Source organism: Egretta garzetta, unplaced genomic scaffold (assembly GCF_000687185.1).
Source record: "Egretta garzetta isolate BGI_Z169 unplaced genomic scaffold, ASM68718v1 scaffold163, whole genome shotgun sequence".
Classification (NCBI taxonomy): Eukaryota; Metazoa; Chordata; class Aves; order Pelecaniformes; family Ardeidae; genus Egretta; species Egretta garzetta.
In genome coordinates, this window is record NW_009259308.1 from 2,903,317 (window position 1) to 2,921,847 (window position 18,531).

The 18,531-nt window shown below is 38.8% G+C and overlaps 1 protein-coding gene across 3 annotated transcripts in view; it reads left to right on the forward strand.

The window, feature by feature from the left end:
• Positions 1-6,942: 6,942 nt before the first annotated feature.
• Positions 6,943-18,531, forward strand: part of ANKRD13C (ankyrin repeat domain 13C) — an 18,711-nt gene continuing 7,122 nt past the window's right edge. For all 3 annotated transcript variants that reach the window (XM_035891776.1, XM_035891778.1, XM_035891777.1), the window contains exons 1-7: positions 6,943-7,017; positions 10,939-11,043; positions 12,015-12,100; positions 13,572-13,617; positions 15,311-15,377; positions 16,837-16,981; positions 17,476-17,608. In XM_035891776.1, coding sequence (XP_035747669.1) covers positions 7,002-7,017; positions 10,939-11,043; positions 12,015-12,100; positions 13,572-13,617; positions 15,311-15,377; positions 16,837-16,981; positions 17,476-17,608 — 598 coding nt within the window. In that variant the 5' untranslated portion in view covers positions 6,943-7,001. The remainder of the gene's footprint in view (positions 7,018-10,938; positions 11,044-12,014; positions 12,101-13,571; positions 13,618-15,310; positions 15,378-16,836; positions 16,982-17,475; positions 17,609-18,531) is intronic.

The following is an 18,531-nucleotide window of genomic DNA, read 5'->3' on the forward strand; positions in this document are numbered from 1 at the left end:
GTCCAGGTCGTTGATAAAGATGTTAAACAGAACTGGCCCCAACACTGAGCCCTAGGGGACACCAGCCTCCAACTGGATTTAACTCCATTCACCCACCACCCTTTGGGCCCGGCCAACCAGGCAGTTTTTTACCCAGCAAAGAGTATGCCTGTCCAGGCTATGGGCAGCCAGTTTCTCAAGTAGAATGCTGTGGGAAATGGTGTCAAAGGCTTTACTAAAGTCCAGGTATGCTACATCCACAGCCTTTCCCTCATCCACTAAGCAGGTCACCTTGTCATAGAAGGAGATCAGGTTAGTCAAGCAGGATCTGCCTTTTGTAAACCCATGGTAACTGGGCCTGATCTTCTGGTTGTCCTGGATGTGCTGTGTGATGGCACTCAAGATGATGTGCTCCAGGACCTTCCCCGGCACTGAGGTCAGACTGACAGGCATGTAGTTCCCCAGATCCTCCCTCCAGCCCTTCCTGTAAATGGGTGTTACATTTGCCAACCTCCAGTCAAGTGGAACCTCCCCAGTCATCCAGGATTGCTGATAGATGATGGGAAGGGGTTTGATGAGCACCTCTGCCAGCTCTCTCAGTACCTTGGATGGGCCCCATCCAGCCCCATGGACTTGTGTATGTCTAATTGGCCAAGCAGGTCACTAACCATTTCCTCTTGGATCAGGGGAGCTTTGTTCTGCTCCCTGTCCCCATCTTCTGTCTCAGGGTGTTGGGTACCCAGAGAACAGCTGACCTTACTGAGGCAAAGGCGGCATTAAGTACCTCGGCCTTGTCCTCAGCCTTTGTCACTATGGTTTGCTCTGCATCCAGTAAAGGATGGAGATGTTCCTTGGCTCTCCTTTTGTTGTTATTATATTTATAGAAACATTTTTTATTATGTTTTAAAGAATTGGCTAATTTAAGTTCTAGTTGGGCTTTAGCCCTTCTAATTTTCTCCTGCACACCCTCACAACATCCTTGTAGTCCTCCTGAGATGCTTGCCCCTTCTTCCAAAGCTCATAGACTTCCCTCTTTTTTTCTGAGACCAAGCCAAAGCTCTCTGTTCAGCCAGGCCGGTTTTCTTCCCTGCTGGCTCATCTTTCGGCACATGGGGATGGCCTGCTCTCACACCTCCAGGATTTTCTTCTTGAAGAGCATCCGGCTTTCTTGGGCAATTTTTCCCTTCAGGACTGCCTCCCAAGGGACTTTGTCAACCAGCCTTCTAAACAGTCCAAAGTCTGCCCTCTGGGAGTACAAGGTGGCAGTTCTGCTGACCCTCCTCCTTCTCCAGGAATCGAGAATTGTACCATTTCATGATCACTGTGCCCCAGGCGTCTTCCAGTCATCACACCAGCCACAAGGCCTTCTCTGTTCACAAACAACAGGTCCAGTGGGGCACCTTTCCTAGTTGGTTCACTTACCAGTTGTGTCAGGAAGTTATCTTTCACACACTCTGGATTCAGGAACCTCCTAGACTGTTTCCTTTCTGCTGTATTGTACTTCCAGCAGACATCTGGTAAGTTGGAAGTCCCCCACAAGAACAAGGGCGAGTGATTGTGAGACTTCTCCCAGTTGCTTGTAGAATATTTCATCTGTCTCCCTGGTTGGGTGGTCTATAACAGACTTCCCCCATGATACCTGCCTTGTTGGCCTTTCCCCTGATTTTTATCCATAAACACTCAATCCTATCATCACCATCATTGAGCTCAAGGCAATCAAAACACTCTCTAACATACAGGGCTACCACACTGCCTCTCCTTCCTCGCCTACCCTGCCTGAAGAGTTTATAGCCATCCATGGCAGGCACTCCAGTTGTATACGTTATCCCACCACGTTTCTGTGATTACAGCTATATCATAGTTTTCCTGCTGCACGGTGGCTTCTAATTCTTCCTGTTTGTTGCCCATGCTGTGAGCATTGGTATAGATGCGCTTGGACTAATGATCCTGCCACTCTTCTGAGGGGTGAAGTCTCAATTCTTAAGTGACTAATTGCAGTTGTTACTAATCCATTGATAACCTTTGCATCTTTGCTGCCGCTTGGTTTACTATCCGGCAATTCCTCTGAGGTGACAGACCAAAGGACTTTGCTAGCACTGCTGTCCCTCACACTTTGCCATGCCATCCCCAGGCTTATTTCTAGCAAGCCTGGTTTCACACCCCACCCCACCCCTTTCAAATCTAGTTTAAAGCTCTTTCAGTGAGCCCTTCTAACTTCTTTGAGAGCATCCTTTTGCTCCTTGGAGACAGCTGTACCCTCTCATACCTGGTGTTGTGCAGGCCAACCCATGGTCAAATACCCCAAAATTCTACTCCTCACACCAGGCTCGGAGCCAGGTACTTACTTCCTGGCTTTTCCTGTTCCTTCCCTCATCATTCCCTGTAATAGGAATGATAGAGGAGAATGCTACTTATGCACCTGATCCCCCTGAAGTCCTTCTTAATTGCCCTCAGACTTCTTGTTGAGATTTCATCACTGCCTACTTGGAAAATCAATAATGGATAATAATCCCTGGGCCTTGCCAGAGTTGGAAGTTTTCTTTCCACATCTCTAACCCAGACCCCAGGTAGACTTCTCTATGAAATGGGTCCGGTCTGCATGTTGGGCTGCCTTATTATATGTGTATACACACACACACACACACACACAATTGGGCTGCCTTATTATATGTATACACACACACACACACATATATATAAATGTTGAATGTCTTTCTGCTGTCTTTCTCAATGCTGTTTACAGTAGGAACGCTTTGCAGATTTCTGTCTCATTATCTTCCTTCAAGTTTTTACTTTAAGTATTTCTTTGCTATTAAGTTTTCAGAAAAACCCTAACAACAAAACCCTTGACGCCTTGACATACCAAAGGCCTGACTAGTATTTCCTTGTTATTGTTTTGTTTCTGCCTGAATCCATCTGTCCCTTGTTTACATATTTGAATCCTGAGTTATTTGGGGTAGATAACTTCAGCTTACAATTACACTCAGAAATAAGCCAGAAGAATCCTACTACATGATAAGGAAGTGGCAGAGGGGAGAAAGAACTTCTAGTAACAGTTATTGTTTATAATTCAGTTCCATTTTTAGTGTGCAGTTAAGTGCAGAAAAGCCAAGTCCTGTAGAATGTTAAACTCTTGGTGTTCTGATAAAGCAAATGCTGGCTGTGTCTGTAAATTGAGTGCAGCCTGCCTCGCTCTCTAAATTAACCTCAAAAAACATTACCCGTGGGAAGGCTAGTATCATTATTCCAAAACCAATGAGTTTCTTGGGAGAAGTTTGTATGTATACTTATTAGATTACTGTTATTTTTACTATAATACACATTTAGGAGCTTAATCATATATTTAGAATAAAACAGTGTTATATTCTGGAATAGACAAATCTTGCTGAACTACTCTTGGGAAACAGGCTCAGCTTCCTTGTAGGTGTGCCAGATGCCTATCAAAAGGTTAAAAGCTACACTGGCACGTGCATGTGGACAAGTACTGTATTTTATGTGTGTTTTTGTGCAAACAGTTTTTTATTTGCGTGGCCTGGATGTGCACATGCAGGATTTCAGGTGCTGTTGTATCACTGCTTTCTTGGAATAAGGCCCTGGAGGCTATGTGACTTGGGGAGGGAAGCTTATATGCTTATTTGCCAAAGCTATAGATATTTATGAAGTTGTCTTTAGATGGAAGGGAAACGTGAGGTTTGTTTATATGGTGAATCAAGCTGTTGCCAAAAGAGAATTATTTTAATTGCAACTGTTCAAGTATGTGCCCATTCATGTTCTAGTCAGTGTCTAGAAATGATCATATCAAACACATTATCATTATGATTAAATTGCATGGAAGTCATCAAAACTACACGTCAGCCACTTAATTATTTACAGTGCCCTCTTTATTACAGCTTTCTTACTTAGGTAAATGACATGGTTGTATATTTGCACCCTTCTCTCTCCCTCTCTCCAGCAGCTGTCTCCTGTAAAGCTGCTTGTTTTCATGGAATCTAACGCTTACTGTTGTGGCTTGTGCTGTGGTTCATTGAAAACCTCAAGCTTTAAAACCATCCATGCAGCTGAAAGAAGTGAAACTGCCCTCTCCTACCCTCTTGTCTGTTCTGGCAGAAATGCTTAGTTGTACTGTGCACTGGCTAGGAAAAGTGGATTACTTTTAAAATTCACCATTTTTTTTTTTCATCAGACCAATTTTACCTAGAATTATTCTGTATGTGCTAGATAGTAAACATTCTAGAGGAACTGCAGCTGTCCTTGCCATTATGAAGCAACTAAACAGGATTTGTATTTTAGGATCAGTGGAACTTGAGGTTGCAGTGCAATAAAATTCCGGTAGAGTGGTTTCCTTTGAGCTCTGTAAATACTGGTACTAATTAATGTTTCAGTCTGGGACGTTTATCATCCAAATGCTAGCAAGAGCATGGTGGTGTGTCTCTGTTTCAGCAGCTGCTGAGATTGGATTTACATTTTCAGATCCCGTATCTCCCAAAAGAATAGAAGTTAACTTGTCCAGTTGTGCCTGCCAGCCAGACAGGTTTCTGAGATGAAATCTATGGAAAGTCTTGGGCTGCTTCCCGCTTCAAAGCCTGATAAGTACTGCTCCTGCTACTCAGTATTGATGGTTGGCAGTTGTTGCTAAATGAGAGACTGTGGCAGCACTGGCCTCATCTTTTCCAAGGCATTTGTCTTCCCTCAGTTTTCATGGGCAGAGTGAAAGCTTACCTCTGATTAACACTATTATTAGACAAAAGAGGAGTCTTTCTGCTTGAACAGCTCTACCCTTTCTCCTGCTGCGGGGGAAGAACCTGAAGATTCCATAGAGGCAGTCTAAGAGCTGAGTGATTCCTCACCATAATTTCTTTGTTTTGTGACATGCAACCTTACACAGTTTGGATGGCTTCTTATTGCCTCCCCTTCTCCTCCTTATTGCCTCCCCTTCTTACTCCCTTTCCTAAAAGGTGCTTTCCTGGCATACCTGTTAGGGCGGCTCCTCTCCCATTGGTACAGCAACTAACCTCTTTATTTTTTTCTCCCTGACGTTTGTTAAACCTTAGACTCCTCATTGCCAGGGACTTACTGGCTAAAGGCCAGCAAGCAAGATATTACCTCTTCAGCTTCCTCATAAATAGTCTTTTTTTTTTTGTTCTTCTAGAATTGATTCTAGTTTCTGTGCTTTATCGGTTATTGTACTATTTTTCTGCATGCTCCTCTTCCTCTCCCCCTTGTCTGCTGTATCCAGGTTTCCTATCTAATTTTTGAATTGCATGCTTTTTGGTGAGAAGATGATCATTGAGTCAAAGAAAAATCTGTGCTGGAAGAGGTCTCTGGTAGTGATCTAGTCAAGCCTTCTGCTCAAAGCAGAGGTAACACTGGAGTTAGATCAGGTCACTCAGAACCTTGTCCTGAGGAGTTTTGAAATGATGTGTGTTATCGCACCACTGTGCTTTCTGCTTATCGGCTGAATGAAATCCGATAAAGTTCTCAGCAAAGCATCAGGGGCCTGGTTAGCTTTCGTTTTGTTGTTTCGTGCCATTATAGCAAGCTGTCATAGCTACTGGAACTGTCTGGCTATGTTTTATTCACCATGTGAAAGGTGGGGTGTTTTTTTAAATGTTAAGGTTTATTAGTGTAAGAAAAACCTTAATGTAGAGCTATTTTTATATATATCTGTATCCTGTTGAAGTGCTTGATAAGGTGAGGAAAATGTTTACCCCTGGCTTGCATAATTTGAGTTTTCTGAGTACATGGGTTGGCTCATTCTCAAGTTTGTTCCTCAGTAATTATTTCAGTCACTTAACAAAGAACGGCTGCATCCAGTATTCTAAATTATGTTTTGACTCTCAGATGTTACAAAATCTATTAATAGAAAATTTGAGGTTAGCTTAGTTAGAGTGTGCATAATAAACTAGGATGTAGCTGTCTGTGACACTGCTAGTGTCCCTCAAGAATAATTTGTACTGCATGTTGAATAGCTCATTGAAAACCACTTAGAAACTCTGTCTTTGACTGCTTACCTATCTTGATCAGAGATTTCATGATACTATAGTATGCTGGCAATTACTTTGTGTAGCAACCTCTCAATGTTTTGGATTGCATCTTTTAGATGTGCAGTGCATCATCCTTTGCATGTAGCAAGTACTTATTGCTAACATGATACTGTAAAATAGCCCTCAAATCAAGTGCATTCGTTACAATTGCAAAAGAAATTTGTTATCCAGCAATTTTTCTCTTAACCCCACTAAGAAAATGTTTAAACATATAAACAGAGTAATACATTTAAATGGAAGAATTTTGCATCCTTAAGCTACATAAATAAAATGCGTCAGAATTCTGGTAGCAGCATTAATCCAGAAAAACAACTCTACCTTACAGCGCATATTTAAGAACAGAAGTACAAAATGAGTCATATGCATAGCCAGGAGAATAGGGTCAAGTTTGTAATATCTGGTAATAATCTCAGAAGCTTTCTTTGGAAACAAGGCATTAAAATAATGAAAAGGCTTTTTTATAGAGAAGTTACTGTTACTTCGCAACCTGTCCAATACTGTATTAGTAAAAATTTTGTACTAAATCTTTGAAAAATTAATAAAATAGGCTTTTAAAATTTTAATCACTATCATATCTTTGAGTAGCTTTTAACCTAGATACGCCATTCTTTGTAAAATACCAGATTTTCAGATTATGATAAGCACAGAGGTTTTGGGTTATCTCTTTCTTGAAGATACAATAGGATCTCTTCATCTGGAGTATGTTTCAAGATGTCATTAAAAAAAGCACTCCTGAAGTGTGTTTCAGATATATTTGTTTTAACAAGTATAATCCAAATGCTCACTTAGAAAAATGTAACTGCTCTGGTATATTTTAGTGTGTTCTTCAGTTAGGTCATGTAACTGAAGTTTCTTAACGTGTAATACTTGTGTTGTATGTGCAAATGCCTGAAGGAATTGCAATGGATTCTAATTGAATCTAATATATTTTTATTTCTGTTATTTATTTTAGGAAACACTCCTTTACATCTTGCTGTGATGTTGGGACATAAAGGTAGGTAAAACCATTAATTAGCTCTTAAATTATCCTGAAGATTTAGGGGCAAGGGGAAAAAAAGATTTATCGGTTTTTCTGAACGTGATCTTGTGTTTCAAGCAAGTTCAAAGTTGAGGTTTTCTGGACAGAAGAGGCTACTCAAATTTGGAAGAGAAAAGTTGGAGAAGAAATCAGAGCTGTTCTTTAGACCAAAATCAAGGAGCTAGGTAGTGAATGGGGTAGGGCAGAAAGGAGTTGTAGGAGTTGGGACTCCTTATGAGCCTAGAACGAGAACAGTGGGTCGACCCCTCTCCTCTCTTTTTGCAGAGTTGGAATGAAATTGGGAAACTTGGACTATGATAGAAGATTGAGAAACAGCTCTAAGCAGTGGAAGCAAGCGTATGCATGCCTGCTTCCCTTTTGGCATCCAAGCAACTGAAGCGGAGGGATAGACTCAGTATGTGTAGGCAGGGGATTTGATCCAGGCAGATCTCTATTTTAATATGCTATTAATTCATGGTACAGAAGGGTTATTAATTTCTGTTTGTGTGATGATTACCCTTACTCTTTGTCAACACTTTTCTGGTTATTAGCGTCACTGTGTGTGTTGTTGCTGATCTGCTCACTAGGTGTTGAACAACCCCATTTAGCTTTTTCCTAGTGAAGTGAATCAGAATAACACCCTCTAGAATAAAATGACTCCGTGAATGGAAATGTAATCGCTCACCTGCTTTTTGCATACTCCTTCACTCGATTCAAATTTCTGACCCACTGCCTAGCTGTTTCTTCATGTTTCAAGACTGCCCTATTCGGGGCACAGGACAGCCTACGGGACTGTGCAGCCTGTTGATTCACGATGGCTCTCATATTTCCAGGTGTCTTTTGAGGATTTCTTTACAGTAGAATTTCAAGGCACAGGAATTAAATTTCTACTTCAAATAGAAAGTATAGAAGTAAACATGTTTCAAGACTGAGAAGAGACTTTGGAGTATGATTGTTTAGTCTCTGAGACAGTAAAATTCTTTTTCACTACTGAAACAAGAATGGCTTGTTGTCATTCAGCTGTGTGAGTCCTATGCCTGGTATGTGGTACGGCTCCATGAGAGAGCTGCTGTTAACTGAAACACCTGGCAGATTTGGAGAGGGGAATGCAGGAAATGCAGTAAGTTGTCTTAGGTTGTTTTGGCAATACCTAGGAAGTGATCTAAGATAATTGAGAGTTACAGTGGGAAGTAATTTTAAAGGAGGATGGGAGAGGTGGCTTATGCAGAATTAAGAAACAGTAGAGCTTGCTGGAATCTGCCAATATTGGTCTAGCCTGTGATACTTTTTAAACAGAAAAAAAAATAAGAGAAGAAGAAGATTTGCAGAAACATTTGAGACAGCAGTGAAGAAAATATGTTTTATGGGTGCCTGCCTACTAGAAGTCACAGGAGTTGGTTTTTTGTTTGTTTTTTTTTTTTTTTTTAACTTGCAAAAAATGTTGATTTCTCAGAACTGCTGTTTTTCAGTTAGGGTCCTAGACCAGAGGCTTAAAACAATAGAAAGAAACGGAGGCAGAAGCCTTCCGCCTTCCTTTAATTTCTCAGCCTTAAATGAGACATTTTTCTTCGTAAGATAGATTTTAGTTTTGTAACTACTTACCCTGTGTTTTCAAGTGATGATGATCAGCTATGTGTATAACTTCTACTGTGCCTTATTGCAGTGTTTGTTTCAAGCCTTAGTTTGTTACGGTCATCAGTTAATATTTACAAGTTTTGCACTGTTGGGTGTAGAAGGGGTTGTGTGGTTTTGGTTAAAAGGCGATTAGCTGTCCTGAAGGGACACTTTCCATATAACTACAACAGTATCGTACCACATTAATAAATACAAACAATTTTGTTCAAAGATGCTTCTTCCAATAAAACGGATAGAAAAGAATTTACCAACTTCAATTCACTATGGTTGAATATTTATTGAAAGTCTCTCTTAAAATTTGGTTATGTTTCAGCTCCAGGATAAAAAGCGATCTATTTAGTGCTGACAGATTCCTTGAATATGAGTTATCCTCATGCATAGTACAGCATTTCTTCCCTCTACTCCTTTTCTCACTGGCTGCATGTTTTAGATTGCAGTTTGCAATTCACCTCTTGGCTTCTTTCCATGTAGTCAGTCATCCTGTGTGTAAAGCCCTAAATCCTTTTAGGACGCTTGTGGTGAGCCTTTGTCTAGCTTGCCTAGAGCAGGGCTATTTGTGCATGACATCCATCACAATACCTGATTTACTGTTTCAACTTTGAATCCTGCATAGTCGTTGATCCACCTAGAGCCCCAGGTCCTTTCCTACCTTGTTAGTCTGTCTAATTGGTATCGAAGGTCAGTTTTCTGTCTTTCTGGGGTGATGCATATAGACTGTTCAGCTGTATATAGCAGCATTATAGCCAGTCTTTTCTGAAATGCGGGGTGAATTTATACCCTGTTTGTTTAACTGAAAATGTAATCTGGCTGGTAAATGTAAGCTTATTTGCCTGTTCACTGTACAGTGTTGTTATTGTGTTAGGCACTATATTTAAGTAACCATAAAAATACTTCTCTGTGTTTGCTGGCAGAATAGTCAGGGCTTTTGTTTATTTACCACAAAAGACAGTATATTCCCCAGTGAAGTGTCTCTTCCTTTCCAAACACTGTGCTTGCCAGTGACTCACGACTGTTGCATCTCGAATGACTAGTACAGCTTCCTGTAACACCTATAGTAGGAGAATAATGCAGGCAGTTCCTCTATCCGTCATGCCTGCCCATCCTGTTCATAATGAGACATTTCTTCAGCCTACGTTTGCACATGGGTCGGGTTGATTTTAATGAGATGTGGTGAGGAAACTTTCTGTAGTTAGCAGCTGAAGAACCGTTGCAAATGAGGACAGCTTATTCAAAACATGGAAACACCGAAAGCTTTCTTCTTTCCCTGATTTTAAGGGCTATTCATCATTCTACCATCACCTTTTACCCATAGACAGACAAGCGAATGCCAGTTGACCTGTGACTCCGCCAGGAACTTGTGTGGCTTTGATGAGATGTAAACATTGCTTTATCAGCACAGTGTGTGCATGCTGAGCTTCGGGGATAGCATTGATGCATGCTGTTACTGATGCTGTTGATGAAAAATGTAGCACATTGCAAGTGTACGTCTGTTGATGGAGCACAGGACCATGAGTTGTGTGCTGTCTTATCAGTGCTCCAGATATCCACGTTGTTGGTCCTATAGTATCTGTTACTTGTTGTACAGCCAGTTACGCACATGTTCTCAGGCTTGCCTAGGTCAGAGTGTGCTTGTTTGCCCACTGTAGATGCCATGTTACCACCACAAGATGTTACAGCACATAGGGGTGTGTTAGTGCCACAGTTTCCTCTCTGCCTCCCGTACACGCAATGTTCTCAAGAGTTGCCTAAAGTCTATGTCTCCGTGCATGTTTCTAGCAAATCAGACCTTTGCGTGAAAGGGGTAGAGATAAGAGAGGGGGAAGTCCGTGCACAATTCCACATGTGGAAGACCGTTAAGTGTGTCTTGGTACGCGGTTTTGTGCATTAAGGAGAGAGAGATGATGTAATGATTTAAAAATAGTTGTGTAGTTGTGTGTGTATGTGCGCATACAGAAATACAAATTTATAAAAAGCAAAATATAAGAAGCAGAAGAGATGTTTCTTCAGTGGTTATGTAATTGGGTAGTTGATCACCAGTTATGTTTTTAGTACTAATTTTTTACAGGGAAGTGCCATAAGTACTTACATAAATGGTTTTTTTCTTTGTTTAAAGTTTGAGTCAGAATCCAGGTACGTATTTTGATAAACTGTTTAATATATTGAATATCGACTACTTTTACTTTATTATTGTTTTCTTTATTATGAATGATATTGCTACATCCTTGATGTTTACTGTAAATAATTATTACTATTTTCTTACAGAATGTGCACACTTGCTTTTAGCCCATAATGCTCCAGTAAAGGTGAAAAATGCTCAGGGATGGAGCCCTCTTGCAGAAGCCATCAGCTATGGAGACAGACAAATGAGTAAGAACCTCTGCTTCCCGATTAATCAGAAATTGAGGCCTCATTCAGAACAGAAAGACAGGTTTTCAAGCTAGGAGTTTTTATAATACTCCTATTTTAGTTCTCTGAAGAGTTTATCTTAATCAGTTGAACTTTTTCATATCTAGAGGTGATATGACGAGTTCTATACATGTCCATTTCCTTGATAAGAAAGAAATTGCATTAGGTTACGTAATGCTAAGTAGAGTTAAGGTTTTGCTTAAAGTGATTGTAAAAGCTATAAACTAGCATTCTGTTTGTATCTAAAATTATAGTTACAAGGTCAGAATGGATTTTAGCTCTATGGGATCGTCTAATTGGAACTGCTCCCTGTGGTCATATGTATATTTGATATATCAATTGGCAATGGAATATTGCTTTTATGTTTCATCTCAACAGGCCAGCAGGCAAATATAGTGATTGCTTACTCACTTCAGATATGAAGTAGTAAAGGGAACATTATTCTACTGCTACTTACTAGTGGATGTTAATAGTATTTGATATTATCGTGTCCCATAGCAGAAAACTCACTATATATGATACATATTAATATATTATTAATACATTAATTCAATAGTTTATAATATACTAATAACATTCTGCATGCCAACTGGTCACGACTAAAGAATTTTCTCTAGTGGGAGTAGATGTTATGCAATCTACAGGCTCATGTTCAGTAATATACATGTGTACCCCCATGTTTACTAATATGCATGTAAAAGACCTCTTGACATAATTGTATACTTTATATTATAAACAACTATTGAGGCTTTTCTTCCTGTTGTGATCAGAGTAGGCTATGTATAATTCCTATAATTTCAAGTGAATTTCTCCAAAGTTGGATAAAATGTTGCATTTGCATTGTTTTTTCTTTTTTTAAGATGTCAAATAATTACATTAACCTGTACTTAAACAAATAGAATAGATTTACCTTATAGTTAATTTCTGTTTAGTTACAGCACTCCTAAGGAAGCTTAAACAGCAGTCCAGGGAAAGTGTTGAAGAAAAGCGACCTCGATTATTAAAAGCCCTGAAAGAGGTAAGTTCAAGGCAGTTGTGTTGACAAAAACAGATTGTGATGGAAAGCAGTGGCTTATGTTCTTAGTATGGATGCTGTGGCAAACTGTAAAGTTTTTCACTTTCTTTTGCGCTTAATAGCAATCTTGGCTTACAGTGCCCATTTTAAAGGGTCACAGAATTATGTGTATTTTTAAGATAATATTTCCTTCTCAGCGTCTAGAAATTCAAACAGAAAGGTTTCTGTACGACAGATCTGCTAGTCTTCTTTGCAACCTAAAAGTTAAAGAACGCATTTTTAATCTGTATTTATTTCATTAGATTTTTAAGGCTTTCTTAAATCTTTTGTTTTGGTGAATAATTTACTGATTTTTTTTAGCCGCCAGTCATGAATGACAATTTATTTTTTTGCTTAGTAATGAGAGAGACTTTTGTTTTAATTCTCCATCTACACGCAGCAGCCAGTTCTTGAGCACAGTGAAACGTTCCTCAGTTTAGGGAAACCAAGAAGAAAAGCTCAATTTCCTCTGTTTCAAACTGCTGCTAGTGTGCTAAAACTGAGGTTATAAAACGCAGGTGGTTATTTCCCTTTCAGTGGGGTGAGCTTCTCCTGCCTAGTCAAGTGGTAAAATATGAATGGGTTTGTAAAAAAACTATTTATCTTAATCCATACATCTGAAAATTTGAGCTAAACTGCATCACTGATACATTCTATGAATATGCTCTACCAATGTTCCTACGGTTTTCATTGATAAAAAAAACCCCTGCTGTCTGTCAAGAAGTGAAAAGCTTTCAGGTTTTGTGTGAGAGCAAACAGAAAGCAGACCCAGCCTTACTAAAACAGCTCTGCTGGTCCTTATTCCTGGTGGTGCAATACCTGGCCTAGAGTTGCATGTTTTTCTTCTTGCGTGCAGTGGAAGTATGCAGCTGCCTCAGTGGTATTACCAACATTTGCTAATTTTAATCAAGTCAACCCTTACTTTGCTTTTGCTTTGCATACAGTTAAAGGAGTTGGCTGGCATGTATTTGTGGAGGTAGAGGAATTTTTATATAATGGCTTAAGCATATTTCCAGAAGGCAAATTGAAATTTGTGTATGTGAATACTTCTAGCTGAAACCTGAGTCACTAATTTAAGCCAGAACATATAATTCCATGGGGCTGGATGTGATCAACTAAAGAAGCGAAGAGCTCCACAGGTCTTTTTTTAAACACATATTTACAATAAATCTTTTAAATTCCATGGCTTAATAGCTGTGTAAATTATTATTTTAAGAAGTGATTAAAAATGGGTAGTTCAAATGAGTCACAATTTTTATCCTTATTGATTCTGCTTTAGTTAAAGCTTCAGAATTGTTTAAGTTCAGTATAAATTCAAATACTAACATTAGAGAAAAAAGTTCTTTGGCAAAATACAACTTCTGCCTGTCTTTCAGCAAATTTTACAGTTGACATTTAGACTAAAAAGCTTGTTAATATATTCTTTTCATCTCAGCTAGGTGACTTCTACCTAGAGCTTCACTGGGATTTTCAAAGTTGGGGTAAGCAATTGCATATTCCTTTCATAGGGAGATAATGCAATCAGTCTTCAGCACACTTGTTCTCTCAAGCTTAAATTCCCTTCTGGTTTGCATGTTCTCAATACAGTTCTCACAATCTAAGTTATAAAGAAAGGACAGAACTTTTTTGCTGAATTGTTTTTGCTTATTCATTTTTGGAGCTGAATTCTATTCTGTAATCCAATGACACAATCCAAATATGGGGGGGGAGCAAGCTGTTGTTTACTTTAAGAAACTGATTATTAGAAGAGTAAAATATTAAAATGTCTATCTGATCAATTGATGTCATTATGGAGCAACTGGTTTGAACAATTTAGATGAGTAACTGGACTTGGGGCATTTAGCTTCCTGAATTTCAGCCTGTATTCTGAATGGTGACTGCCAGTTAAGCGCAGCTATGTGGTAGGTTCTTCAAACCCTACCTTCACCTTCATGTTTCTCTTATGTGACTGTACAACATTTAGTGTTCTTTCAGTTTCCACCTCCTGTAGAAGAAAAATCTAAATAAATTAGCAAAAATGTATTAACAATGATCGATATGTCTGAAAAATGTCAAAATATCGGAAGTGATACCTTCTATTACTCATTGATGTTTAAGTTAGTAACTTTATATACTTTCATATAGGCATAGTCTAAGTATTTGCTGCATTATATGCTGCTTCTAATATTCTGAGGAGGAATGAGCAGCCAGGCCGCCATCAAACGTTGAACAGATATGGAACAAACACCTCCTTTTTCTAGGTGGCCTTACTGTATGCTGCACATTTAATGAGTATGCTTTTTCATGGAAGAGACAGCATAACAAAGAGAGTAGAGTATAGGCATGGTGTAAGATAAGACGTTGCTTAGTGATGAGACTGCAGCCTGACTTGCAGAGTATGATGGTGGCAGTCGGACATCACACAGAAAAAGTGATGCCAGGGGTAAAGCCAACTTCTAGGGTTCCTCTTCTCCAGGAGTCTCACTGTGCCTCTGTTTACATTATTTAGTTTTTTCTATATATTCTCTTTCTTGAAGAGAAAAAGATGCTCTGGGCAGTGCCTCTGTCCCAGTTATTGGTCCCCTAGGCTAATTACATTTTACATGTGCTCTTAATTCCTTGTAGTTCATTTTGAAGAAAGTGTTGAAATCCCATTGTGTTGAATTGATTTTATTGCTATAAAGTAAATAGCACTTTTTAGCATAAGGACAGCTGCAGTCTGATAGATCCATCTCGTAATACTATACTGACTCTCAGTTCCACTGGTGGTTTAATGTTTGCTTGATGTTTTAAACTTAGTGCGTTGGATATTTTTTTTCCTGCTTGGGGGTGTTCTGCTTTAATTGTAGCTAAGCTTTCAGTTGGTACAATATACAAGTGAACTATCAAATAACAGAATTAGAATTTCAAACAGCTAGAAGACGAGTTATTAGAATTTATAAATGATTTAGCTGTGGCTGAGGACATTTTAAATTATGTCCTGATGCTGAAACAATTACAAATCAGTTTTGCAGTTATTGAATAGAAATAACCCTGGTATTAGTCAGTTGTATTTGTATTGAGATTATGATGAAAAATGGGTATGTTGTGTTTGTATTAAAACACATCGAGATTCAAACTGATGTATAGTTTTAATAGAAATATTTTGCAGAGGAACCTCCATGTCCTAATTGCATTCTCTCTCCCTACCTTTAGTGCCTTTACTTTCCCGAATTCTGCCTTCTGATGCATGTAAAATACACAAACAAGGTATAAATATCAGGTAAGTACTGATTTTACAGTGTGTGTTACCTAAGTCGTAAATATCTGCATGTTAGTGAAAATTATGTATTCCAGCGTGGTCCGAAAGAAATCGCTGAGGAGTTTGCAAATGTTTGTGAAGCAGCGTTGTGTTTGTGCATTGGCGTGTAGGGGCAAGAAGTGGTTTGAACTTCAGACTGTCTTTTTTTCTCCATTGATCTGAATTTAACTTCAGTTACTGAGTCACTTAAAGTATAAAGCGAAAGCAGCTAAGCTGTATAAGGCTTTATCTACCAGACATGACAATGGTTAATTGAAAAACAGCAATTTGATATTTTTAACACAATTTCAAATAAAATGAGCTTTCAGTATTTTGTGAAGAAATGTTGCTGTTCCGGTCTATGTAGTTAAAAAAGTGGTATAGTTTCTCTCTTTAAAGTGCTTGTGACAGATTCACATCCTCAATAGAGTGCATCCAGGAGTCTTTTCAAGCTCAGCCCTTTAAGTGGTTTAGTTTGGGGGTTTGGATTCCAATGTTTTTTCTGTCTTTTTCTTTAGGTTCCAAAGTTTTAAACAAACAAAAGTCAAGAATATGATTCAGAAGATTAAATCTGTAGAAAATTTCGTTCTATTAAAGCTGTTAGCATAGGTGTTGTGTGACTTTTTAGGTCAAATTTGAGTCTGAGACCATTTTTTTCCCCCTTCTGATTTCTGTGTGCTCTGCTTGTACGAGACTGGCATTGAGTGGAAATGGCTACCGATTCTTGAAATCAGAGACTCATATTTCATACTCAAAGATGAGCATTAAGCAGTCACCCCTTAGAGCTGAAGTGGTCACTAAATTCAGGTTCTTCAACCGTCTTTGTTAAAGAAGTATATATTTCAGCAATAACGAATATGAATTGCTAGAGAGATCTTTGTCATTGGCTCCATATTCCAGTTATTCAGGTCAGCAGAAGCATTTCTTTTTGTGTTGATGAGGGGAAAAGTTAGGAATAGCAACTAAAATAAGTCAAATAAAATAAATCAGTCTGTTTCTTAGTCATCTTCATAATTTGGGTCATGCCCTAATATTGTTACTCAAATCAGTGGCTGCTTCTTGTAGAGTAGGATACTGATCACACGGAGTAGTTGTATTTTTCAATGTGTAGCACATACTGGCTGTATAAATTCTGTCACTTCCTCATGCTGGCAGTTTTGAGATAAAGTTTTCTGAAGAAAACTTTACCTTTTCTTATGAAGTTAGCATAAGAATGATTTGGAATGCATTTATAACAGTAGAGGTGTTATAATGTGAAACTTAGTAGCAAATTTTTTTATTTCTGCATTCAGGTTTCATTTACAAAATATTCTATGAAAGCTTAAGCCTTAGTGTGTTTGGTTGTGATTTGAAAGAAATGCTTTTGCTTGCAAACTGAACTTACTAGTGTATTTGAGTGTTTATGGGTAGCTTCTTTTAAAGTATTGGTATATTTTCACAGGCTGGACACAACTCTCATAGACTTTACCGACATGAAGTGCCAACGAGGGGATTTAAGCTTCATTTTTAACGGTGATGCTGCACCCTCTGAATCTTTTGTAGTTTTAGACAATGAACAAAAAGTTTACCAGCGAATACATCATGAGGTAAAGATCTGTGTGAATGTAGGGTGTGAAAATACCTCAAGCTTTTACTTCACATCAGAAGTCTGACTTACTTTATTAAGCAAAATGTGCCTCTCGGAAAGACCCAAACAAGCTCCGAAGAAATGTAGACCAAAGAATTTTTTGCTCAGTTGTTATAACTTAAGCTGTATAGGTGACACAAAATTTTGTTACGAAAAACAGTGCTTTTGAATACAGACTTCTAAATGAGGAAAAAGCTAGAACATGAATCTTTTGGAAAAAACTTTTATCATTCTGAGTAGGCAAATATGTTTTAACTTATGACACATGCTACTTTTAATCTTTCCAGTGCACTTAATTTTGGTGACCTCAAGTGGGTTTTCAAACTCGCTTGCCACTGCTTTGCATCCGTTTAGTCACTGGCCAGTTCAGTTGTTAACAATGCAAGGGTGTGACTCATTGGCCCCCTTGTGTTTAGTCAAGTTCTATTCAGTATTTGGGAATTTTTCTTCTAGGAATCTGAGATGGAAACAGAAGAAGAGGTTGACATTCTGATGAGCAGTGATATTTACTCAGCAACATTATCAACCAAATCAATTACCTTCACACGTGCCCAAACGGGATGGCTTTTTCGAGAAGACAAAACAGTAAGCTGAAAGAACATTTCCCAGGCTGCATTACTGGAGACAAAATAGTTCAGACAGCTTTATGATGATGTCGTTGGGAAGAAATAAGGAGTAAAAGAATAAGATGTTCAGGACAAAGGAAAAATGTCTCCCCCTACCCCCCAAAATTGTCACTAGTTTGCCCACATAGAATGTATACGATGGACTGCCTTTGTAAGAAAAAAGTAGCCTGGAAGGAAGATAACAAACTGTAGTTAATTGGGCAGGGGGGAGAACAGATTGTACTGAAAATTACTTTATTGTAGTAGTATACGGTCTGCAAATTCATTCCAAGGCATGCAGTAAGGATTCTGTGCGCTCCTGCGTCAGAGAAACGCAGGAAAACGGGAGTGTTCTGGGTAGTTTCCTTTCAGTGTTCCTTTCCGCTGAGGTACACGTTCTCAGCTGTCCACCATCGTAACTTCTTTGAGTAGGAAATTGCTGTCTTGTTATTAGCTCTTTGTTTCCATCTGGATCTGTTCAGGTAGAGCCGTTCATCGCAAGTTTTCTTCTGAGCTAGTGTTTCAGAACTTTTTTCCTTTTGAATACCAAATCCATATTTTACACATGTAAATTATCCTTTAACACAGCTTGCTGTTGAAGGGGATTTTAGTCAAATTTCCCTTGGCCACTCTTAAATTCTTAAACAATCTTTTCGTCTTCAAGTTTCCATTGATACGAAATCTCTCTTCCTGATGGAGTTCTTTTGTTTGTGCTGTACGTACCTTACTGGGATTGTCCACTGATAGCTCGTGTGGTTGGTTGTGTAAATGACAACATTTCAATCCTGAAGTTATCTTAACTGCACTGAAGTGCAATTATTTGGATATACAAGAATTTAAATGTTGTGGGGGTTTTTTATCTTCCGTGAGTCATTAATGTTCAATTCCTTTTGTGCAGGAAAGA